Below are 25,830 nucleotides of genomic sequence, written 5' to 3' on the forward strand. Positions count from 1 at the left end.
CCATAGGTACGCCCAAAAGGGTGCATTCCTGATCCAGAGAGGGAGATGCCCAGATAAGGAATAGAGTGAGCTTGGGGGAGTCAGAGTAATCCAGAGCTAAGCATGTATGTCACATTGCAGGTCCAGACAGCGAGAGGAGCAGAGAAGGGAGGCAGAAGGGTGGCAGGAAGTGTCGTCCACATCTAGACATTCAGGTCCATGGGGGTCATTACGAACCAGGCGTTAACCATGGCGCTATTAGCGCCATGGTTGACGCCGGAATCTGCCATGGTGAATGGCGGAACTACCGCCCCCATCACAAGGTTGGCGGGCGGTCATTCCCATTCACCATTGGCCCTTCCCCATTCCCATTTCTGCCCCATAGGGCTCAATGGGAATGGGGAAGGCTGTAATTACGGTACCACAAATTGCGGTACTGTAATTGCCTCCAAGGTCCCTTTGCGGGCCGTTCCTTAACGGCTGGTAACACCAGCCGTTAAGGTAGGGACCCGCATAGGGACCTCGTAATTAGGCGGTAAGGGGTTAACGGCCACCTTTTACGGCGCCGTTAACCCCTTACTGCCTGGGTCGTAATGAGGCCCCATGTCCGATCCTGACAGGGAAGAGGCCAGGGGAGAAACCTTAAGGGACTGGGTATAGGACACCGGCATCTGCTAAAATGACTAGTTTGTGGGTTTGTGAGCTGCTTCAATGATCTTCCTACTATCAATAGTCTAGACACTTAAACAGGAGCTTAAAGAAGGGGCCTCATTGCAAGGTTAGAGGTAGCCTTAAGATTCGAGGGGAGTGGTTCTAAATGTGATGGTGTTGAATTCAGCTTCAAAAAAGCATGATAGGGAAACAATGGAGTAGCTCTTGGTCCAGTGTGCTTTTCCACACGATTTAGCACAGGGCCCTCTGGTGTTGCAATGAAGGAACACATAACAGTACTGTTGCTGCCTAGTTAACATCATTTATCCGCCTTGTTATTGTTCCCCATGTTCTCCAGTCCCACTGTGTCTCCTCTATAACTCTAGTTCTGTGGATGGAAATTTAACATCATGTGACGTCGCTTTTTACTGTTGACTTGGTTCACCTGTAACCTTGGAACCAGTATGGCAAACAGACGCGTTGCTAGTGGGGGGGGGGAGGTTAGAGGGCTATAGCCCCGGGTCTTTTGGTTGTAGCCCTGGATAGAAGCTCAGGGGCTACAACCAAACGGTCAGCTAGCCCCGAGTCCCGACAGTTGCGACACTAGCTCAGCCCCAGATCTTTCCCAGACCTAGCAACACCCCTGATGCCAAACACCACATAGCTTTACTTGTAATTGTTACTTTAACTGCCGTGTTTTTGTCTGAACTGTTTCCTCCTGTAACTAAGTACGCACTAAGTTGTAACAGCGCCACGATGCCCAAGGGCTGCTTTGTGCGCTCTATAAATGTAAATAAATGCATAAATAAATAAATGATAAATAACACAGAGCATTGTACAAGGGAAAGTACCCACAGCTGCAATCTTTTCTATAATACACAAGGAGAGAGAAAGCTAAATCCGAGGTGGCAAGGAAATCTATCGATATCAGGTGTTAAGTGTAATCAGGAAAATCAAGCCTTATTTCTGAGGGGAGGCGGAGAGGGACTGGTGGCTGCTGTTGCAGGACCTGCCACCACTGCCTCTTTTAATGAGCCAGGCTTCTGCTGAGGTGGAAAGGTCGCTGCTGAGTGTTCGAGGTCAAGTTGCATTGAAGGAGCTGAGCTTTGAGGAACCATCTGGCCGTGGAAACCGGTTAGGGCAGTGGAACATCAACGCAGAACCATTTTGTGGCACTCTGCGGTGCAGTCGCAGTAGTTAACTGCTAGGGTACACTTAGTTGTTCTGTCTATCTATTGAAGGCAGGCGGAACAAAAGAAAACGCGTTCAGGACTTTTGTATTTAATGCTTACTTGTGTGATGGTGCGATGTTCCAAACATTATTCAAGTGCACATGTATGTACTGGTGAAAAAAACAAAATCTCACTTTCTGCACAACAGGATACGTAGATCTCGCTCCCTTAGCATATATTGTTATGCTTATGCTAGCAAGAAAAGCGGTTGACTTTAAGCAAAACTACTACTGTATCCCGTGTCTGTAGACTATTTCTTATCAAATTATAGATTCTTTTTGCAAAAACTTTAATAATGAAAAAGTCATTGACTATTGATGTTGGTGTAATGTAAACATTAATAATGTAGCCACATTAAAAAAAAAAAAAAAAATAGTTTTGGACCGGGGATGTCGCTTACCTTTTAACATTGGAGAACACAAAAGGTTTCTATCAATTACCTTCATAGCCATTGAAGTTGGAATCTTGTCAGAACAAACATAATTCATGGGGTCATAGCCGAGCCCGTGACAGCATTCCTCCGTTTCCGCAATAAGCTCCGTCTCGCAGCACTTCACCGGCACAGGGTCGTCCTCTATGAAGTGCACTTTAAAGTCCCCGTTGTCAGTTGAGCAGCATACGGTGTGTGATTTATTCACGTATTCAGTCCCACAACACAACATCCCTAAAACAAATAAAACACATATTAATGATTGTGTTGTCACACGAAGCACACCGTCACATGATTACTGTAGCATATAAAACAAACCAGTCAAGAGCGACTTTGCAAGTGCTTTGCAGGAGGTTCTACTGGCTTTCCTGCATGTGCCATTTGATGTGAGATCTGCTCTCATTAGGTCAACATGTCCCTCCTCTTCAGTATGAAGGCAGAACATGACAATAGAGATTTGAATTCTCCGCTGTCATTATTCAGGGTGACATTGGTCAAAATGCTTGAAGGACATCCGTCACTGGTTTATTGTAACAGACAATATTTCAGGAGATAATGCAGCTTTCTTTAAAGGGGAATTTCCAATGGGGAAACATCATTTCAGCTTTCCTAACCTCCTCAGGGTTAGGGGAGGGTGATATTACATATGGCAAAACTGAACGGGTGAAATTCACCTCCAATTCCACTTTGCTGTCGGATCCGATTTTTTTACGATTACCCACTTTAAAGCACATTTTTTTTTGCGTGATTTTTTTTTGTTTTTCCCTAAAATGTTAGCCACTTAGGGGCCAGAACATGTTTGCAGTGCACATTATAAGGCAAAAAGCTGCAATTTTGGTGAAACAGTAACATTTCAGGCAGGAAAACACCACAAAGGGCCAATTTCCTTTGATGGGTAAAATTGGCAAAATGGGTGAATTTTGACCAGATTTTCGCCCGTTTTGCCCACTCCTAGTCCTACTCAGGATCTCTATGTTTTTTCTGGATAGAAGTTACGTTTTATGTTCATAGTCTTCTAGAGTCTTCAGTCACCTACAGGCATCATGGTGCTTTAGAGCGCGATAAACAGTGCAACAAACACCAAGAGGAATCAGCAAGGGAAAAAAAAAACGTTTTATGAGAAAATCGTCCAGGTAAAAAATATCCACTGGAAAGCTGTTCCATAATACAGGTGTAAGGACTGGTAAGGAGCCCAGGAACGGTGGAACAGCAGAAGTACAAGTAGTTGCTGGATGCTCGAGTGGCGAGAGCGAGACGTAGATATGCGTCTCTTGGGGAGTGCGAGACGGGATGCAGGGAGATTGGGTAGACCTTAGAAAAAGTGTTGCTGTGTCATGTAAAGCCTGATGGAACTTAAAATTGATTCTCCCATAAATAGGTAGCCAGCGAAGTGTAGGGGGGAAGCAGCAACTGCTGAGGTTGAGTCTTGGGATTGGCTTGCAGGGCTTTGAGTAGTGCTCAGGGAGAATAGATCCATGGCACGGTTGCTGGGGAGCAGTTAAGGATAGCCTCTTGGAACACAGGAGGGTTTAGGATACTCTTCTCGGAAAAGATTTCTGATTTAGATAGTTTTGACGTGTTGTGTTTCCAAGAGACTTGGTTGAGGGCTCTACCCCTTTGTGATGGGTATGTTGCACTATTAAACCCAGTTTCAAAGGGTTTACCAGGCCGGCCGTTTGCCGGTCTTTCAACCCTTATTAAAATGGGTTCTGGCTGGAATGCACACTGTGAATGTCGAATGTCCCAATCTCTACGTTCAGATACTGTCCCTAGAACAAATGAAGAATGACCATCAAACACCACTGCTTCTAATCAACATCTACTGGCGAGTTATCATGAATAAAGAAACCAAGCTGATTAAGTCCATAGCCAGTTATCTGTTGGGATTTAAATATTAAACTACTTAGCAAGAATGGTGACCCCTTGAAAGAGAATGAATGGAATGCAAGAGAGCAGGAATGGATGAGTAATATGGGACCAAGGGACATGTGCATGCTCAACACAGGGTGATGTTCCAGGGAGGTGTACATGGAAATGTGGTGATCAGGAATCATGTACCGACTACTGTTTTTTATCAGCAAAAGGTAGAGGGTTTTAGAACAATGGCGCAGGATTTTAACGATCATGACCTGTTGGCAATCTCCATCACAGGAGGGGAGGGGCGAAGGCGATGGAAGAAATGGGGGCGGTGGAATTAGAATTGGGAGGTAATCGCCTAAGATTAAAACAGCATGATGTGGCTCAGATTACAAGTCTATACATGACTTCTGCGTTAGCAGACCCCCATTGGAGTGGAGTACTTGGGTATTCTGCGAGAATATGTGCAACATGGAGGTCAGACAAAATAAGGGTGAAAGGGCCCAGAAGCATGTGTATGATCAAGACTTGGTTAAAAGGAGAATAAGGATGCAGATGTCCATTAGACAAAGGAGTAAGGATGGGGACAAGCCTAAAAAAGAGAGAATACGGCTAGTTAAACAGCAATATAGTAATTGCGGATTGCCTAAAGGATTGTGAGAGCCCAGAACGATGCAGAACACACGTTGAGAGTGGTTTGTGAAAATAATTTGAGGAATCTTTGGGAGTTAAATTAATAATATTATCAGCATGGTTTCGGAACGTGCTTGGGTCTCCCACTACACAGCCTTATTTGCAGACTCGGGTGGAGAATAAATAATGGTGAAGGTTTATAGCCCAGAACCTGGAAGTTCTCCTTTGATGAATTTGATGTTGAGATGATGATACGTAGGTTAAGTTCATCTCGTGTGGTTGGACCTGATGGTCTTTCTATCCAGGAAGTGAAAAAAAACAAAGGCAAATGGAGCAAACATTTGGTGATCATGGTTGCTCAAATCATGGCTAATAGAAAGATCCCATCTTCTTGGAGAGAGGCCAACATTGTGCCTATTTTTAAAAAAGGTGATAGGGCAGAAAATTATCACCAAATGGTGCACCTGGACTCCATAGAAAGACTTTTTGCGAGTTTTCTGTTGAGAGATCTAAGAACATGGGCTGAGCGTAGTGGGATCCCCGACCTGAGACAAACAGGATTTGTCAAGTGTGTGGGTGCCACACTTAACCTCTTTATTACAAACATCTTTAAAGAGAGGGCATTGGAAGCAGGAACCTGCCTATACTTAGCATTCATGCATCTGAAACAGGCGTTCGATGGAGTGATTAGGGGAAAGCTATGGACCAAGCTAGGAGTGTGGAAATGCCCAGAAGATCTGGTAGAGGCCATGGAGGCCCTTTATACTGACACCTCAGTCAGGATTAGACTTTCGGGAAAAGGCCACCTGTCACAAAAGATTCCAACATATTGGGGCCTTAAACAAGGATGTGGTCTGGCCCCTCTTTTGTTCTGTCTATACATTGCTGACCGGGTAGATTCGCAAAGGGAGGTGGCTGCCTTCCCTCCCAAAACAAATCATATTGAAGTGCCTTGGATACTATTTGTAGATGATCTAGCTTTCTTGGATTTAACACCTATTGGCATCCAGCGGAGTATTGACGCCTTTGACTGCTATTTCAGTGAGAATGGTATGAAGATCAATGTCACAAAATAAGTATTGACTATGAAATCTGTCTACAAGAAGAAACGGGGTGATTCGAAATGGAGAGTCAGAACATAACCACTCAAAATTGTGGAATCCATGGTCTACTTGGGGATTGTGATCAATAGGAGCCATAAAGATAAGGGTCAGTATATGAATCTGAGATCTAGATTAATTTCTTTAACTAACCAAGGAAGAGCCTTCCATCGAAGATTGGGGAAATTCTCGATGATTCCCATCCTTTCCTTCTACAAGCAGAAAATAGCCCAAATTGTAACATATGGAGCGGATGCCATCCTGCGTTTATCATGGAAGGTATGGGAGAAGTTGGAGGGCTACTTTTGGCAGTCCGTGTTGATACTCCCTAATGCGGTGCCAATCGGCACAATAAGGCAAGAGTTGAAATTACAATCTTTGGAATCCTTGTTATTATGGAAGTCTGTTGCACTGTACAGGAAATGTGTGCATGAAACAGCTATAGCTCCTTTTGCGATTTTTGGTTCAGTGGAGAATGAGAGTAGAAGAAATCTTAGAGCACAAGAGCATAATAACAAATGATCTAGTTGTAAATCCATCCAAAGTTAAGAGGAAATTAACTTTGTAAATTACAAGAATAGGATTGGATTAATACTGTGGATCAATGTGTCTGGGATAAATCAAGACATACGTTAAAATTAGAAAGGAAATGCCTAAATGTACTCCCAATGTATCTACAGAAATTCCTATTGCAGCATTATCGTGATCTGCTCCTGTGATGTTGGCTGAATATTCTGGGCACAGGAGAGGTTCAATGGGCTTGAAAAATGCCTGGTATTAAAAACTCCCAATGTAGTTTTTGTAAGGGTGATGGCACCATGGAAACGTTGTACCATTGGGTAACCACTTTGTATTCTCTGAGTGATGCCAGAAATTATTTTCTGGCTGACCATGGAGTGTGTGAAAGTACTGTGAGTGTGAGTGAATGGTGGGAATGGGTGCGTGTACCAGAAAAAAAACACTTTAGTGATTGCGGTATTAAAGATGATTGAATTTGTGCTAAAGAAGACAAATGAATTGAAAGAAATGGAATAGTGATATCTTTTTATGTTATTATGTGTAGGAAGATGTGACTTGAGTCAAATGTGTTAGGATTTTAATAGGAATGTTAAAGGTTTATTTTGTTGTGGTTATTGACTGGCCATTTAAACCAATAAAACAATTTAAGTAGCCAAATGTGTCTACGAATGAGAACAACGTGGAGCAACTGTAGCCAGTCTTCCCGCCACATTTTGGATTACCTGAAGGTGGCGAGTCGGATAATTGAGAGACTACCCATAATCAAGATGTGCAGGGACAAAGGTGGGTACAGAAGTGGGGTTAAACTCAGTGGAGAGAAAAGTAAGATATTTACCAAGTGTTTTTAGTAGATAGCTAGAACAGCTATACACCACACTGGTCTTGGTTTAAAGAGAAAGGTCTTGGTCCATCTGAAACATTGGACTTCTAAACACTTTCACCGGGCTGGGTAGTGAACACATCTCTGGGAGCAAAAGATTTGGATCCCAAAGCCCGACCTCACCCACACTATCTTCGCTATTTGTATATACAGCATTAAGCATGGGGCAATAACCCACCATGCAATCATTCACAGCTCGTATGCAGTCAGATAGAGCATTTTCTGTCCCTCTCATATCCTGGACCAACCAGTTCAGTATCTACGCGTAATCCACACAAGACTAACATTGGTAGCCATTGTCTTGGAGGAGCCCTGACTAAAGATGGGGCCCATCATTTAACAGCAGGGGACAGCAGTAGCGTAACACAGAATGTCGGGCCCCCTATGAGCCCTGCCGATGGCCCCAAAGTTGCTTGGAGAAACACTAGCCAGGCCACAAACGCCCGGGTGTGGCCTAGGCCACCACGTATGTGCAATACCTATGTTGATCATGCTGCTTCCGGGAGGCGTTGAGTGCTGCACTAGGTGGGAGATATACGTTTTTGAAATCAAAACTTACATCTTTCACCTAGTGTATGAATAAGGGGCACACCTGACATCTAAAAGTATCAGCCATTCATGTGGATGGCCAGTACAATTATTATGTGCATGCCAGTAGTTGAGGCATTCTTTAGTGCTGGGTGGGGGGCGCTTCTGAGGGGCAATAGCATTGTAAACTATTCAAAGTGAGTGGTGGTAGGTGAATACTTTTACTGGAGGTATATTCACATAGGCCACACATGAATGCCAATGAAAAAGCATAGGAAGGGAGCTGTAGGTAATGGAGAAGGTTTGGATGGGGTGTTTCCTGAGGAAAGAAGTGCCCCATTTTATGGTAACGTTTTTGAGAAAAATGGGGAAGGCCGTAAAAGGTATGTTAGGCAGAATTGCAGGCTGTACCCTCTAGGACCACTACACACAAATAGGACTACAGGTGTTAGCCAAACCAACCTTTGGTATAAGTCTGTATCACACAGTTTTTGGTAGCGAGCTGAGCAGCCAGGCTTATCTCAAGAGTGAATGTGAATAGTACAAGTAGTTACACAGAGGACTTTGAATCACAGTGGTTCAAGCAGACACTTACACACAAGATTTCTTGGTAAAAACACTAAGTAATATATCACACAATCATTGAGAAAACAGGTCACTAGCAGAAGACAGTTTACTATTATAAACCAAAACACTTCAATACAAGATTCTAATGTTTTGAGACAGTTTGAGCTCCCCTGAAAAAGGAGCCAAATGGCAGTTCAGTTACTTAGAAAGGAGCAAAAGGCACAAGGTAGGGGAAATAGATCATACATACTTTTTAGACAGTGCAAATTGTTTCAGTTCACCAGAAGAGTTCAATTCAAGTCAAGAGGCCCGGCCAAAGCCAATGGGCTAGTGTTCTGGATAGGAAAGAGCAGTTCTGGTATCAAACAGTAAAGTCTTTGTGAAAGTTCTTAGAAGTAGTTTAGACGAAAAAGAATCATATGTCGGGTCACAAGCTGATTAGGCCTGTACGTTTGGAAAGTTTCACAAACTTTCACTGCGAGAGTGGTGTTCTCTCAATCGGGTTGGCACAGTACCTTTGTATGAAGAAACAAATGCTGCTGAAGTCGTGGTTCCTGGCAGGTCCTGCAGATCTCGCTGTTCCTGAGCCTCAGTCGTGGGGACAAGAGGGAGGACGTCAGGAGACTCCTGCACTGCACGGGATCATTGAAGAAAGCAAACAAGATGGAGTCACTTCAGTTCCTAGTAGCTGTTGATTCAAAAACACAAACGGGTGTCCCTCTCCCTGGTTAATCCTATCAAGCCTTGAGAATGATATCCAGGTGTCTTATAAGTTGATTGGTCCCACCAACTCAAAGGAAGAAGCCGTCCTTGAAGTAGCTTCTCTGTTGAATGGAGTTTGACAATTCAGACCTGGAGGGCTTCACTGGGCAAACCAATGGTCCAGGAGTTGCAGCAGCCATCCTCTTCCAGCTCGTCTTCGGTTCTTTCTTTCCAGTGGTCGACTCTGCTTCCAGTCCTAGAGACTCGCCTTTTAAACAGTTTTCTCCCTTTCATTCCAGCCTAGCTGTCACTCACCCAGCAGGGTGGCTGTCCTTGCCGGACAGTCAGCCAGCCAATCACGCCAGAGCACATTTGGGTCTCCTAGGAGACTAAGCACAGGGAGTTTTGGGCACCTCCCACACTTCCTCCCCACTCCAGACACTCAGGTGCCAGAGGCGGTCTTCAGTCCTGAAGCCCGCCAAAGGCACATGTACAAAGGGACCAAACCTGGTTTGGCGTGCAGCGACAAACACTAGAAGGACCTTTCCAAAAAAGAAACAACAAAAAAGGAAGACCGGAAACTGTTTAAACAAAGGGGCATAAGGCGCCATCTTGAAAAACTGAAAAAATAATGGTAGTTCGTTGTAAAAGTACTGCCACCAGCCTTTTAAATAGGAAAGGTTAGCATTTGACTGCTACAAGAGTATTTAGACACAGGTGATCCTATTTAACCTCTCCAGCACTCCATTGTAAGATGGTGTGTTCTGGGTCTAGGAATTTGGAAAGACTAGTAAAGTCAATTTCACTTTACATTCTCTGGGAAACAGGTCTAAAAGACATCCCTGTTGTGGGATGTATAGACCCACCCCGCTATGCTATGCGGCATCACCCTGCCAGTTATGGGGAAAGAAACAGCAACAATGGCGGCAAAACCCTTGTGCGCGCCAAAAACCAACAAAACCCTACAAAAACCGTGTGCTTCAGCACACAAAAAGAGGGATGCACAACCTGCCACCCATGGTGCATATGCGGTGGAATAGAGCACACCCTGCAGAAATGCGCCAGTGGGCTCCATAACCAGCTAAAAGAGTGCAGAGAGAAAAGCAGCACTATGCAAATGAAACCCAAAAATGCGCCTACAAATGACATTTGCTTTGTTGCCAAGAATGCCAAAATGCCTATAACACAACCCTTTTCAACATTCACAATCTTGCCTGGTGCTAAAATCCATGTATCAAATGAAACATTGTGAAACATACAAAGTCTGAAAACTGACAGCCTCTATGCTAAAATCTGGGTGCAGTACCTGGGGCGACCTGAATGATAGCTGTCAGAGGAGTACTAAGGCAGCTTTAAAATGACCTAAAACTCAAAGGTCTGCTGAATTAGCAAACATAAACAGCATTGTTGCCAAAAAGGAATACTGATTTTAGTTGTGTTTTTGAGTCGACAGATTTTAAGGCCAAGAAAGAAATGTATTTGTATGTGATGCAACAAATGTGGGTTTTGTTAAGTTTAAGAAGTAATTAGCTTGGCTGAAGTTGAAAAAAACAGAGAAAGCAGGTTTCTTCCCAGAAGGAGGGCCTTCCCCCCCCCAGCAGAAACTCACGGGAGGTGTTAATTGCACGGTTGGGACAGAATCTTGTCTACAGAGAGCAATGGAAGAATGACAAGCTGCAGCTCAGGAAACTAGATGTGTGAAGAGAGTTGTAAACTCTCCTGGAAGGAGCTTCCCCCAAGGAAGGGGATGCACTGGACTGCAGGGAGACAAAAAGAGGCGGAGCCAAGCGACCATCTGTTGCTACACATGAACAAAGAACTCTTATTAAAAGACTGATAACTTGCCATTCAAAATGGTGAAAAATATAAAAATGAAAGAGTTGTTCATTTAATATCTGGCTGCATGTGTGAAGAGGCAGCAGAACTGTGTGACATGTTCTGGACAGGAATGGCAAGATATGTGATTTTACGCGAAAACATTTTTATTATTTTATATTTATATTATTGTTAGAATTGCGAGAATTTACACGCATATCCCTATGTTAAACACACACATTTTTGGAAATTTGCAGAAAAAATGGACAATGTGTTCATAGCGAAAAGGACAAAATTCTGTAGAAAGCGGAGACAAGATCCCACAGCTAGGGGTTTTGAGGAATAGCTTGTATGTAAAATATGCAATCTGTGTATGTGATTTTTATAAAGGTTGCACATGTGTAAATATGTATTTTGCCAAAATTAGATGTTGTGTTCCAGTGGCTAGGGGTGGATTCTCATCATCATATAATTACACCATAAGGATGACACTCTGTTTCTCTCCTATCAAGGCAGAGAGTAGACTCTGACCCAATCACCTTTCACAGGGGCAAGCTTAGCTAAGCCGGCCCATACACCCCTTTGTGATGTCATTGTTAAGGCATAAATAGAGACAACTGAGATCACATAGGGACAAACTGATCCAGCCACCTTCCTGATTCCAGCGAAGCACTCTGATCCAGCTTTCTACATCCAGCTTTAAATATTCTTCCAGATCCAGATGCCAAATCTCTTACCAGCAATAGAGACTATTGATTCCCAGCAAGGCCCCAATCCTCAAATGTATTCTCCCCACTCAGTAAAGCGCTGTGTGGTGTGAGAAGGCCATTTTGAACAAGTATCCAGAAATTCTCTGGCTTGCCACCACTAGGCTTGCCTGAGGAACTCGCCATCCAGCTGATCCAAATACCCACAGACTAGGAGAGCAGATCCTGTGCCAATCCAGCGACCGGCCTAGAGGATCCAGTCCTGTGCCTGAGGTGCTGTTTTTCCTAGACCAGACCCAATCCTGACCAGAGCTGACGGTCCCATTTAAAAACTTATCCAGTGAGTATAAATAGGAAGAACTGTATCAGATAGCATCTGTACTTTGCATAGTCTTATCCCTATTTCAGAACCATCCTCTCTTTCATTCCGAACTAGTATTGTTAGCTGCATCTTTGCCTTGTTTCATCCCTATCCAATCCATCCTACCTTTCCTTCAGAACCAGTATTGTTACAACAATCTTTGCACTGAGCCTTTTCTCATCTGGAGAAGTCGAGTTTCCTTATCAGGTGGGTCACCCTGATCCAGTGGCTGTAACATTCCTGTGTGGTATTCACTTCTTCATAGTCATCCCCTAGTGTAAGCAAACCCATTTGTCATTTTCAAAAGTGCCTTTCTGTTTTCAAATCTCGCACCTATTTTACAAAAACAACCTTTACTAAAACCTCCATAACTCCCTCAGTTTTTGTGATAGAAACAAAATTCCAACTCCTACTTGTTCCCAAAATCCATAGCTATCCATAGAACCGAACTCAGTGCAATTCTCCCATTATCGCGAATATCGCGCAATGAAAAGTTTGCCGCGATTTGAAAAATCTGAAAGTTTTACACGTGTAAAATAGCTCTAAACTGCTTCCGACTTGGACCGTAAGATTTCCATTGTTTTCTGCTGACCAAATCATTGCTTGTGTTTGTGTGCAACTATCTAAAGTGGTTCCATAGGAATTCATATCAATTTCAGTATTTTGACCATATTTGGTGTTTTGCCCAGTTCATTCTAAAGACAATCTTGAAAGCCAGTCTGACAGCTGAAAGTCAATTCCGTTTTCTCTTGTGTTTGAAAGGGGGACAGTGCAACAGATATTCTGTTTGATTTGTGCCATTCCTGAATACCTGCTCTCTCTCCTATCTCCTTACATTGCCTATTGGGGGGTTGAGGGGTGTTGCAGGGGGATCTGTTAACCAAAGTGCTATCTGATCTGAACCAAGACAAACGTATTTGTTTTCTGTGCTGCAATTGTTTTGCTGATTACCTACTCCTAGTGTATTAACAATATTATTCAGTGTTTTGTCACCCTATTGGTGATTGTTGTGTATATATTAAAACATATTGGGATTAAATCTTGAATACATAAATAAATATTTACCTTTGCAAACCAGCTTGATTCCTGGTTCAGTGTGACCGGGGGGTGGGGGTTCCAGGAGAAGGGTGTGATATGAGTGGTATATCGTTCAGAATATTGAACTTTTAGACAAAACTAAATACGGATTTCAGTTGTGCACTACATGCTGAGCTTTTACTTGGGTGTGTGCCGGATTGAAATCACTTACAGATTGGGGGCTCGTTGCGAGATCCTGAATTAGACATACCACTCGTGACAGTCTAACACATGGTGCTAGCTGACGGGGTACATATACCTTGTTGGGTTACCATACTGTGCTACACTGTAAAAACACCCTTCAAAAGAAATACTCAAAGGAGTTGGGCCTGTTTTCAAAAGTAAAGTAACCCTGAGATAAGTCAGAAGGAAATTAATATTTCCGGAATGGTGACTCCAGTGGAAATCAATATTGCAAGGGAACACCTACTGTACAAATTGTTTGTCAGGGGTGAATGGGTCGAACAGGACAAACAGGTATGGCTGCAGGGAATAAAACAAGAAGTCACTGAAACCAATAACTGGCAGGACAAGGGGCCGTTACATCAAGCACTCAGTGAGCTGTACATTGCCCCTAAAATAAAAGAGGAGCAATGCAAAATTGCCAAAATAGCAGCCAACCTGTAGCTCCACATAGGAGTCATACAGGAAAAGTATGCAGACCATGTAGACTTCACAAAGGGGCAAGGGGAAGCACTGCAGAAAATCCAGACTAATCTGGACTCTGTAGAGCAAAGGCTCCACAGTAGCCAAGAAGCTGAAACAGAGGCTAGGCAGTATGCCGCCAAACTGCAAGAAGAACTGACGCTCTTACTGCAAAAGAATGCAGGGCAAGACACCCAGATACAGACATGACAAAAAGAGTGTCAAGAAAGGTTAGACTCTTTAAAACAGAGCCAACAAAAGCTGGAGCAGCAATTGAATTATAATAGAGTGTGTGCAGAACAGATAGTCACCCTGCAAAACTGCCTATCATCCTTAAAAGAGAAAAATAATAAATTGATTATCAAAGACCTAGAATCCCAAACAGAGTTTGATGAGGAGCGCCAGAAAGCTGGCACCCTTAAAAAACAGAGGGACGACCTAGCTGCACAGAGGGGCACTCTAACTCAGGAAAGGGACTCCTTAGGCCAGGAAGTCAGTCATTTAAAAACAAAGTTAGAAGAAAATCATCTGGCCCTTTAGGAATTTGTGAAATCAAAATGGATTATGAAAAGCTGTTAGAGCACACCAAGTGGATGGAGGAGGCTCTGGCAAAGAATAATCAGGCCATTAAGGACCAAATTCAGGAGGCGAGTCACCTGCAGCAAAAATTGGCCCAATGCTCCCAATTCAGGCAGGAAGCACAGAGAGACAATGAGGCTCTCTGTGAAAAGAATGGCAGGCTCCATAGACAGATAGCGATGCAAGAACAACTCATAGAGACCAATAAGGCCTCAATAGAGGAACAAAAGGGTCCGATTCTGGCATGTCATCAGGGAGTAGGGGCTGAAAGAGATGAGGTAAAATGGGAGAGAGAAATCCCTGAGCATAACCTAGGGAACCCTGGCATCAAGGACAGGACTCTGCAACCCACATGTCCACTGGCTCATGTGATCCAAGGGCCACGGGGATGGTAGACTTCAACACAATTGGAAATATGGGACGGATAGATCAGCGCCTCCCAGAAATGGATGGACGGGCATCTATGTACAGGTTCCCAAATGCTAGGCCCGGCTTCTCTGATCAGGGAGACTCCAGTGAGGGGATAATCAGAGAACTGGATCCTCAGAAATGCAACCCACCAAGAGATCAGGCAGTCAAATTTGGTGGGGAATTCCATGCGACTAGGCCCACTAAGAGCATACTAAAAACCTCTTTCCAGCTAGGATCATGGGGGTGGGGTGTACTCAGTCAATCCTGGGAGCAAGGCAGAGTCAGAAGACTCTGCTGAGTGCCACAGGTCCCAAGAGATTAGGCCCCCACATTCTGCCAGCCATTCCCAAGCTTGCAGAATCAGGGAGAGCCTAAAAGATCAGACAGCCACCGCTGGTAGCAGTGCCTCTGAGTCAGAGGATGAGTGGACCAGGGTGACCAGAACCAAAAAGGACAACAAAGTTAAGAGGGCTCTGCTGAAAGATCCCCTGAAGCAAATCAAAGCAATTAGGAGCGTCATCATGCCCTACCAGGAAAATGCCAAATATTCAGTTTGGAAGCACCTTGAATTGTTTGAGCAAATGATGGAAACTTTCCACCTGAAGGACATCCAATGCTGTATTCAGTATTTCAAGTGGACAATTTCACCTGAATACTCCAGCTTCTTTGCGGGGCTGGAGGATCAGAACCATTCAAGATGGTCCAACTATAGGGCGGCCATCCTAAAGCATTTTCCATTCAAAGAAACCCTCAAGAGGCCCGCAAGGCAGCCTACAACCTGCAATGTGGGGAAGACCAGGACCACAAGAATTTGTCCAATAACTGAAACGTGCCTTTGCACAGACCACCAGGAGGGTGCGCGCTGACAGTAGGGAATTTGTCAACACCTTCTTTCATGCTCTCCCTGAATACATTATGACCCAGCTAGTGAGGGACTTTCATGAGAAAAGATCACTAGACTGGGTCATTGAACAAGCAACTCGCATCTACGAAGTGCAGAAGCCACTAGAAAATAAAAATACTAACAAAAGCCCAAAACCAACCAACACCACTGCTGCTGCTAAGGTGGCGGAGGTGAAGGTTGCCCCCATTTTAGATCTGGAGATGAGGGAGCCTAAAAACCTTCCCGTACAGAATCCTACCAACCCCAGTCCCAGAAGTCCCACGGGCCAATCCCAAACAGGGAGTCATGGAGGTAACCCCACAAATGGAACCCCTAACTCCCCTGACTACATCAGCCCCTGGTACAAGGGCAACAGACCCATCCTGGGTTACGTGTGGACTCCTCCAGCCCAAGTGGGGGGATCCAACCAGGCAGCTGCCAACCCAGGGAAATTCCCTCCTCACTTTCCCCAGGAGGGCAGTAAACCCCAAATGCCGGGTTGAGTTTCTTTCCCCAGTACCCCCAAACCTCAACCTCCAAAACAACCATTCTTTCTTTCCCCACTTTCCTGAGCCCAGACAGCCCAAACCAGGAGAGGGGAGGCCAAGGGTGGAGGGGTACCACAACTATCCTAACCAAGGGTATTATGGAAGGAGGGATAGTTACCCTTCACGTGATCAACCAAGGGTAGACCAGAGGACCCCGTACCAGCCAGAGCGGGTGTCCCAACTGGAGCACCAGATCAAGAACTTGGCACAGGATCTGGGTCGCATGCTGAGGGCTCAACAGAACCGTCAGATGAGCATGGCTACTCAGAACTCCACAAATCAATGGTCTGCTACTCCAGAACAATGACGGGGGAAGAACCCTGACAACCCACCGGTCCCCAAGGAAGGAGCACAGGGGGAAGGGGGTGTAAAGCCTTAGCGGAATCTTCCTTCCCCACTTGTGAAAAGCCCCTGGAAACCCAGGAACCGGAACCAAAATCTCCTGCCCCCAAAAATCTGCAACCTAAGGAACAGAGAGCGGGAAGGAGAAATAAAGAGCCTAAAAAAGCCCATTTTGTGGCGGAGGTGCAAATCTTGCAATTTGAAGGAGAGGGGTCCTCAGAGGATTCTGGGTAAAGGATCTTCTCCTTCAGGGATGGGGGAAATCCTCCCAAAGAGAAATAGGTCCCAAGAGATCCTGATCAAGACTGGGTAGATGTGGGGACCGAGTTAAAACCGCTCATCATCAAACCCCAGAATGACCAGCAAGAAAATTCCCTTGTTCAAAACAATTCTGGTGACTGCCTCCAAAAAGGGGGGGGGGCAGAATCATCAGAACCAGGGGAGCCCAAAACTTTCCCCATATCCAATTGCCACCTTCTTCTTACAGGTTCCCAAGATCCCAAACAAAATCCTTCCCAAATCACCCATCTGTCAGAACCCAAAGCAAATAAATGAACCCACCAATTGGCCAAAAAAGTGCATTATCTTTGCCCCTTGAGGAGAAGGAGGGAAGATTTTATGTCCCGGTCCAAATACAGGGGCAATGTACATTTTTGGCACTGGTGGACACTGGATCCCAAGCCACCCTTCTGTCAAAAAGGGCCTTTCATCAGCTGAAACCGGGAAGGGGGGAAAAATACCAAATCCCTCTCATCCCTCTTCCTGGACAACTTCAGAACTTCGATGGGAAGGAAATTCCTGTTGAGGGGACTACGGATTTAGACATTACAATTGTGCAACACAAGGTGAAGCACCTGGTCATAGTTGTGACTCCAGAGGGCACACCATGTTTACTAGGGAATGACATCCTGTGTAGATTGTCTTCCCTCATAGATTGTGTAAACAAGGTCCTCTGGACCCAGACGAACCGGCCAATAAAATTGAAAAATAGTGTCAACCATGTTAGTTTAAATGGCACATGCCACATAGTTGAACAAAAACATGTCCAAACTGATTTCCACTTCCAGAATAACCAAATCCCAGACGTGACAGTAATTGCAGTAGGACAACAAACTGGTGATGGGGAGTCCTCTCTATTTCTGAAAATCAACCTTCCTTCCCGTCTAAGGTGGCATTCCACACTGGAAGGAAACACTTTGAAATTCTATATAAATTCACATAGAAAATCCTACTACTATAGTCCAAAATGAAGAGAAATCAGCTCAAAGCTTGGCTGATATTCAGAAAATTGGAGAGCAGTTGTTCATCCCTATTCAGTTAAATGAAGGGAAGTTCTAACCCGAGTATGTGGGAACAACGGTAAGAGCTTCATCAGCGAGGCTATGTTCTGCAAACTCCCGAAAGATCCAGCAATTCCCACATTTAAACTGATAGACAAATGGGAAATGGACCTGGAAGCACCCAATTCCAAACATCTCAGGTGTATGATCAAAATTTACATAGGCAACAAGAGCATAGTCCATAATTGTTGGGTTCTGCGAGATGTCCCTGCTGCATTTTATTTAGTCAGTGATATTCTCAATCGCTTTGCCATTAGTTTGGACCTAATAAACTTCAAAGCTTTGTCCCGATTAGCGGGTAATCCCATGGACTTTGATGATCCAAAGAAAGCATTTCGGTCAGCTCAACTGCTGCCATAGGCAGATGAAATTCAGATTGGAGAGGAAGTCACCATACCAGAACAGACCTAACAATTCTCACTGGAAGTAAAAATTAAAAGAAGACAGAAACTGAAAAATCTAGACGCCTATGTTCAGCTCAATGCTCATTTCCAATAGCAGGGGTTGGGTGTAAACCCAACACCACTAGTCAACACAGAACACAACACCATTCCAATAGAGGTGGATAACAGCGACCTAAAGAGTATCACTCTGGGTGCAGGTACCATTATAGGATTGGCGGTTGATGACCAACGTTTTTCCATAGATTTAGGTAACAAACTGTTAGGACCAATCCCCAATGACTGTTTTGACAGTGATAGAGACAATGACACAACAGCAGACAGGATCTTTACCCGGCATGGGGGGAATTTCCAGGTGTACTCTTCCTGCCCTTATGGTAAGGAAGATGTCTCCTGTATCTTCAAGAGTGATGAGGTGATCTTTCAAGTACACAAGGACTGCCTTCCCCACCTGAAGCCATTAGTACAAGCCAGTACTTTGACCAGGGACTTCTCCACCCAGCTGGAGGAAGCCGCTGCGATAGCCAAACCAGAAGTCTTTCTTGGTTTCAGGCAGATGGTTGAAGAGACAGTCAACCTAGCTGATGCCTGCGAGACTCTGGAGCAAAGGCAAAAATTGAAACAAGTTTTCTTAGATTTTCAAGATCTCTTTGCGGTGGACTCATATGACTGTGGTCGCACCGACATCCACACAACAACAATTCCCACGGACCCTGGCATGACTCCAGTGTTTGTGAAGCAATATCGCTTGCCACTCGCATCAATGGAGTCCCTTACTGAAATAATTAAGAACCTTGAGTCCAGTGGGATAATTCGTCCAGTCCACAGCACCTGCAATAATCCGGTGCTGGGGATTTTGAAACCAAATGGCCAGTGGAGACTCTGTGCTGGAGCTCAACAAACGGGTCCATACTTCTCGATGGCCTCTTCCCTACATTGCCCAAGGGCTGGCCCAGATGAATGGGTCAAAGGTATTCACTGCCATTGACCTGACCAATGGGTACTGGACTGTACCTGTCACTAGGGAGGACCAATACAAGCTGGCCTTTACCTTCGGGGGGCATCAGTACACTTGGACCAGGACTCCCTTCGGATACATCAACTCCAGCAATTAATTTAACATCTTTCTGCATAAGGCCATGCCCGACTTGGGTGAAAGGTGTAACCTGGCTTATTTAGATCATGTTCTAGTCAAAAGCTCAAATGTGGAGGAACACATAGCAGAGATCTGTTATGTTCTGACACCGTTGAGGGCTGCCGGAGCAAAACTCTCTTTCCAAAAGGCACAGTCGTTTAGGACCAGTGTCAATTTATTGGGGCATGATATAACTCCTAGGGTCTCTGTCCCTAGGAAAAGAAAGTAGAAGCACTCCAGGAAATAAAAGACCCCACAACTCTGCCGAAACTAAACAGCCTCCTTGGACTAACTAATTACAGCAGAATGTTCATTGAGGACTATCCAGAGATCACAAGACCCCTCATCTATCTGTTAAAGGGGGAGGACAAGTGGGAGTGCGGTCCCGAACAAGCCGAGGCAGTAAGACAACTCAAAAGAAGCCTCTCACAAGCGTCTTGCCTAGCTTACCCTGTCAGAAACAAGGAGTTCTTCTTGGAGACAGGGTTCTCAAATACATGCTTGACTGCAGTATTACATCAAAAGCATGACAAGGTCAATAAAGTAATCTCCTATGTGACTAAGACTTTATCCTCTGTGGAGGAGAAATTCAACAATTGTGAGAAGGCACTCCTGGCAGCGTTGTGGGCATTGAAGAATTACCACCCATTTATCCAGGGGGAACATATAATAGTGGAGACTCCACACCAACCTTTGCAATATCTTCAAAGTGACAGAATTCGGGCCGGAAATGTGAGTAATTCCCGAATTACTTCCTGGATTCTGTCAATGCAAGGCTTTCCAGTGGAGGTCAGGTATGGCCACAACAAGAAGAGTCCCCTCGCGCAAGGTCTGGCTGACATGAATGATTGCACCAGAGAAAACTGTCTCAAGGACGAAAGTCTTAACATCAAGGACAACATGGAGGCATACCTTAATTCCCCACTCAAAGTCAATGAAGAAGACAAGTGTGAGAGAATGCCCACCGTCTATGTGAATGGGTGTTAATACCATGTTGACAACAACGGGGAAAAGGAACATGTGGCCAGCGTAGGGAATGCATGGGTGAATGATGCCCCAGAACCCTCCGCTGGGTACAAAATCAGTCCCCAAAGTAGTCAAGTGGCAGAGCTGATGGCTGTACATCAAGCCATCCTCACTGCTGTCCAACACCAACTCCACGAGCTGGTCATAATCACTGATTCATATTATGTATGGAACGGGTTCATGGAGCATCTGTTTAACTGGAAAACCAGAGTCATGCTATGTACTAATAATAAACCATTGAAACACAGAAAATTAATACAGAATATTGATGATCTGGTCACCTTGAATGGGATGACCATGTACTGGAAAAAGATCAAGGGTCATTGTAAAGTAGAGGGACCAGACAAAACTGGAAATGACCTAGCTGATCAGCTGGCCAAAACTGGAGCCATCCAAGGGGATCTACTTGAGATCAAGTCCCTGTTGGGGGAAATCCAGGTCACCGCTATCACTAGGTCCCAGACAAATGCTCACAATGAACTCTCAACGGCACAATGGAGTAAGGTGACCCCAGATGCTGATTTGATTACGGCTCAAAAAGGGGATCCAATCATTCGTATGTTTTATCAACACATTAAGGACCCTGAGAACTTTCCCCTGACGGATAACAATTACATTGGGAAAGAGGACCTCAAAGTGTTGATGAAATGTCCAAAAATGTTCCGAATTCAAGACGGTTTTCTGGTGAGGAGATCCATCGCTGGCCATGACCAGTGGGTGGTTCCACCTCATTCCGAAGCCTGATGCTAAGTCACACCCATCAGGCGGCCACGGCTGGACATCGGGGGTTTCATACGACATTAGAAATCTTGTGAGAGGTTGCATACTGGCCACACATGGGGCAGGAACCAATACTTGAAGGGGTTTCTTGTGTATGCACAATTTCAGCCAACATCACTCACACACCATGCTCCCCTCCAAAAGAGGGGGATGATACTGCCTTGGTCAGATTTGCAAGTCAATTTTATTGGGCCCGTGATTCACTCCTCTAGGGGGAACAAGTTTTTTTATTTTTTATTTTTTTTATTTTATTATTTTAAACAGACACACATCAAACATTACAACCAATTTGGACGTTCTTGGTCAATGATAAAGCATCACATTATTCAATGTTATCCTCCGTCCTCCTCCCTCCCTCCCCAAAAACCCGAGCCGTCATATCCGTGCCATCTACCGGGGCATCTTCAGGTATCTCAGTTATCATCAACTCATCGCTGTCTTCTGTTTCATGATTGACCTGGGGGAGTATGCCATTGAGGTCACCAGTTGTCTCCAGGCTATCAGGGGGCCTACCTCTTCCTCTCCCCCCCTAGTGACCGCTTCATACCAGACCACAGTTTCTGCTTCTGCCCATTTCAAGAGGTCTGCCCACCACATCTGTACTCTCGGCCGGTGGGCCGCTTTCCAGCACATTGCAATTCTGCGCTTAGCCAGGATATAAGCCAGGTCTTTCATCTTGCTAATGTGTTTTACATTCTGTGGCCTAGGGAAGCTCCCAAGCATACACGCCCAAGCTGACCCCACCTCGAGCACCACCGCCCCCTTGGCCATTCTCATCTTTATTTCTACCCAGAATCTCGTCACCTCTGGGCAGGCCCAGAACATATGCAACAGCCCAGCCTCCTCCTCCCCACACCTGGGGCATTTCTGTATTGCCGCACTACCAAACCTAGCTATTTTCCCTGGGGTCAAGAAAGCTCTGTGGGTGACATATAACTGGATCTGCTGTAGTCTCGCATTCCGGGACACTTTCTTAAGGTACCTTTGGGCTCTATCCCACTGCCCCTCTGTCATGGGTTCACCCACCGCCTCCTCCCAATCAAGCCTCAGTTGGAGCAACTCCTTCCCCACCTTTACACTCAGGAGCTCATATATCCGGGATATTTCGTGGCCGCCCTCCGAGACATCATACATCATTTCTAGGGTGGCGTCGGGTTCTTCTTCAAGTACCGTTTCAGGCCACCTTTCCCGCACCCATTTCATGATCCTGGTATAGGTGATATATTGGCCCCTATGCACCTCTGTCTCCTCCGGCAGCCTGTGGAATTCCAATACCTCCCCATCCTGCCATATGTCTCCAAGGGTGGCTAGGCCCACCGGTTCCCAATATTTACAGACCCCTTTGAACAGTTGGGAGTCTTCCCGGCCTAGCACCGCCAGCGGGAACCGCTGTGAGAGCGGGTCTGGGTCACCCACAGTTCTCCATGTCCTGCGCCAGACCTCCCAGCCCAGCACCAACAGTCTCCCCATCTTCACCACTTCTGTTTTATGCAGCCACACTGTCTCTTTTAGGAAATATGGGGCGGAGTCCCCCCGCAAAAGCCTGGCTTCCGCAGAGTCCTCCGTGGATAACCACCTAGCCACATACAATAGCTGCCCCGCCAAGTAGTACAACTCAAAGTTCGGCAGGTTTATTCCCCCCTTATCGCTCGAATTCTGTAATTTCCACAGGGCCACCCTATTCCTAGAGTTGTGCCATATGAAACCCCTGCACAGGCTATGGAGTTTAACAAAGAAGCGTCTGGGGATCAGGTACGGGACATTCACATAAAAGTGCAAGAGTCTGGGCAAAACCACCATTTTGAGCAGAGCTGCTCTTCCCATCATGGCAAGGGGTAATCTGGACCAAAACACCATGCTATTTTTAATACCATCAATTGCTTTCTCTGTATTGTGTTTGTGCTCTATCTGTACCTTGTGGTATATATTTATGCCCAGATATCTGAACGTCTCGGTCTGCCAGGGTATCTGCAGAATGGGTAGTTTTTCAAGTGGGAGACTCTTATACCATCCCAAGGGGAACACACTAGACTTCCCAGGGTTCACCGATATGCCCGAGAGGGTGGCATAGCAATCCATCACCTCCAGCACATATTGCAGATTCTCCTCCGGGAAGCGCTGGTAGAGGAGCATGTCATCTGCGTACAATGATATCAGGTGTGTGTTTCCCGTCGTACAAATCCCCACCTCTCCATATTTTTGCCTAAGGCAAATTGCCAGCGGCTCCAATGCAAGAATATATAGCATGGGTGACTAGGGGCACCCCTTTTTGGTCCCCCTGCTGAGTTGCCATTTATCCGAGATTATAGCTCCTGTTTTGACCCTTGCAATCGGGGAGCAGTATAACATCTTAACCCATCTAATATATCCCGGTCTTATCCCGTACCCTTTCAGGGTAGCCATCAACCATGGCCACCTCACTGAATCAAAGGCTTTGACTGCGTCCAGCGGCACGATGGCCAACTCGCCCTGGTCTTTCTCAGTCTGAACAATAATATGATGTAGCCTCCTATGGTTGTCTGTAATGTTTCTGCTGGGGACATAACCTGCTTGGTCCGGGTGTATCAACTTGCCTATCAGTCGCTTAAGTCTGTTGGCGAGCACTGCCGTGAGTATTTTACTATCTTGATTAAGCATAGATAGGGGCCTATAAGACCCACACTCCCCAATCGGCTTCCCCGGCTTCAGGAGCGGGATGATCACCGCCTCTCGGAGGGACTCCGGCAGTTCCCCTTGCTCATAGGCCTCATTGAACATGTCCAGCAGCGGCCGGAGCAGCTCCTGCCAGTATGCTTTATAAAATTAGCTGGGCAACCCGTCCAACACGGGTGCTTTGCTTGTGGGCAGATGTTGGATCACCACCTCCAGTTCGTCTCAGGTGATCTGGGCCTCCAGATCTGCACGTTCTAGGTCATCCAAGGTGGGCAGCCCTATATCTTCTATTGTTTCCAATATTTCTTGACCCATATCTCCTCCCGTGTCCTCATGTAATCCTTTATAATACATGAGGAACTCCTCGTTTACTCCCTCTTGGGTGTTACACATATGAACTTCCGCGTCCTTAACCTCTCTAATCGCCGACCGGGGTGTCTAATTTTTATATAACCAGGCCAGTAGTCTGCCCGGTTTGTCTCCACCCGCGTGTTGCCTCTCTGTGTATTTCTTATAATTTAGCTTGCATAATCTGTCCCACAGTTCGCTGCTAGCCTTTTGTAAATCTCCTATTTTAGCGCTGTCTTCTCGGGAGGTCCCCCCCTTTGCATCAGGCCCTCTAGCTCTCTTTCAGTTTCTTGCAGTTCCTGTTCAATACCCCCTTGGAGCCCCTTGGATTTTGATATGGCTACCCTGCGCACTACCACCTTAAATGCTTCCCATACTGTTCCCATGGATCTTACGCTACCTGTATTAATGTCGAAATATTCTTCGATGGCATCCCTCAGATCCTCCCAGAATCCTGAGTCCTGTAGGACCTCAGCTCTGTGCCTCCACATCAGGATTCACGCTCTAGGGGGTTGATGCCACCACTCCAAGACCAAAGGTGAATGGTCAGATAGTACCCTGGCCTTATATTCCGCACCCACCATTTCTCCCGCTATCTCGTTGGCGGCGAACACATAGTCTAGCCTAGTATGCAGGTCATGTGGCGCTGCGTAGTGCGAGTATTCTCTATCTATTGGGTGCAGCCGTCTCCACACGTCCTCCATTCCGTCAACAGTGTCCCCAGTGCTTTAGCTGCTGGCGTGGATTTTGTAAACTTGCTATCTGACCTGTCTGTCTCGGGGTTCAGGGTACAATTAAAGTCACCTCCCACACTTTTGCGCCGCCCAACAGGGGGCTAATTCTACTATATAAGGACCTAAAGTATGCCGCTGTGTCATGGTTAGGGGCATACACGCTTATGATGTTCACTTCTCTGTTCTCTAGGAGTCCTGCCACCACCACCATTCTGCCTTCCGGGTCTATCGTCGATCTGAGCAGCTGAAACGGCACATGGGGTGCCACCCATGTAACCACTCCTCTCGCATAAGCCGAGTAAGTGGCTCCTGTGACGCTTCCCTTCCATTTTCTCCAAATCACCTCCAACTTCTCCTTGGTGAGGTGGGTTTCTTGTAGCAGAGCTATATCAATCTTCATCCACCTTAGGTACATCATTACTTTATTGCGTTTTAGGTAACTATTGAGGCCCTGCACATTCCAGGTCACGACTCTGAGGTTACCCGATGCCATTGACTCAATGTTCTCCCTCTCCCCTCCTCCTCCCATATCGTTCCCTATGGCTCATTTCCTGGCTCTTATCCCTCCCAACATCAACAACTTCTCTCCCTCCCCTTTCCCCAACTATGCCCCACCGCACACCACTCTGTCCCTCCCCCTCCCTACCCATCCCCAACAATTGCCCAGCTCCTTCCCTGGATCTCAGGCCCACCCGCGCCTGGTCCTGTCTCGTGGTATCAAGGACTAGGACCCCGCGGGGCGTCACCAAACTAATAGTAACCTAACTAAGCAAAATGCTATGGGGGAGTTCAAGAGTAGTCTCTCGGGAGCTCCCACTGCTATAAATTGTATTGTTTAGTTCACACGGATATTGCAGGCTTATACTTTCCCATCAGCACATTCTCTGAGAGCTTAACTTGATACTATAATCTGGTCCCAGTGCACTGCGCTATGCCGCCCGGGGAGACACAGCGGCCATCTACTTATC

The 25,830-nt window shown here is 45.8% G+C and overlaps 1 protein-coding gene across 1 annotated transcript in view; it reads right to left on the reverse strand.

Annotated features, from left to right (window-relative positions):
- Positions 1-25,830, reverse strand: part of USH2A (usherin) — a 4,817,015-nt gene that overhangs the window by 1,126,566 nt on the left and 3,664,619 nt on the right. Inside the window, exon 51 of the mRNA XM_069608572.1 lies at positions 2,303-2,526. Coding sequence (XP_069464673.1) covers positions 2,303-2,526 — 224 coding nt within the window. The remainder of the gene's footprint in view (positions 1-2,302; positions 2,527-25,830) is intronic.

This window comes from Ambystoma mexicanum, chromosome 4q, assembly GCF_040938575.1.
Source record: "Ambystoma mexicanum isolate Mex_15411 chromosome 4q, UKY_AmexF1_1, whole genome shotgun sequence".
Taxonomy (NCBI): Eukaryota; Metazoa; Chordata; class Amphibia; order Caudata; family Ambystomatidae; genus Ambystoma; species Ambystoma mexicanum.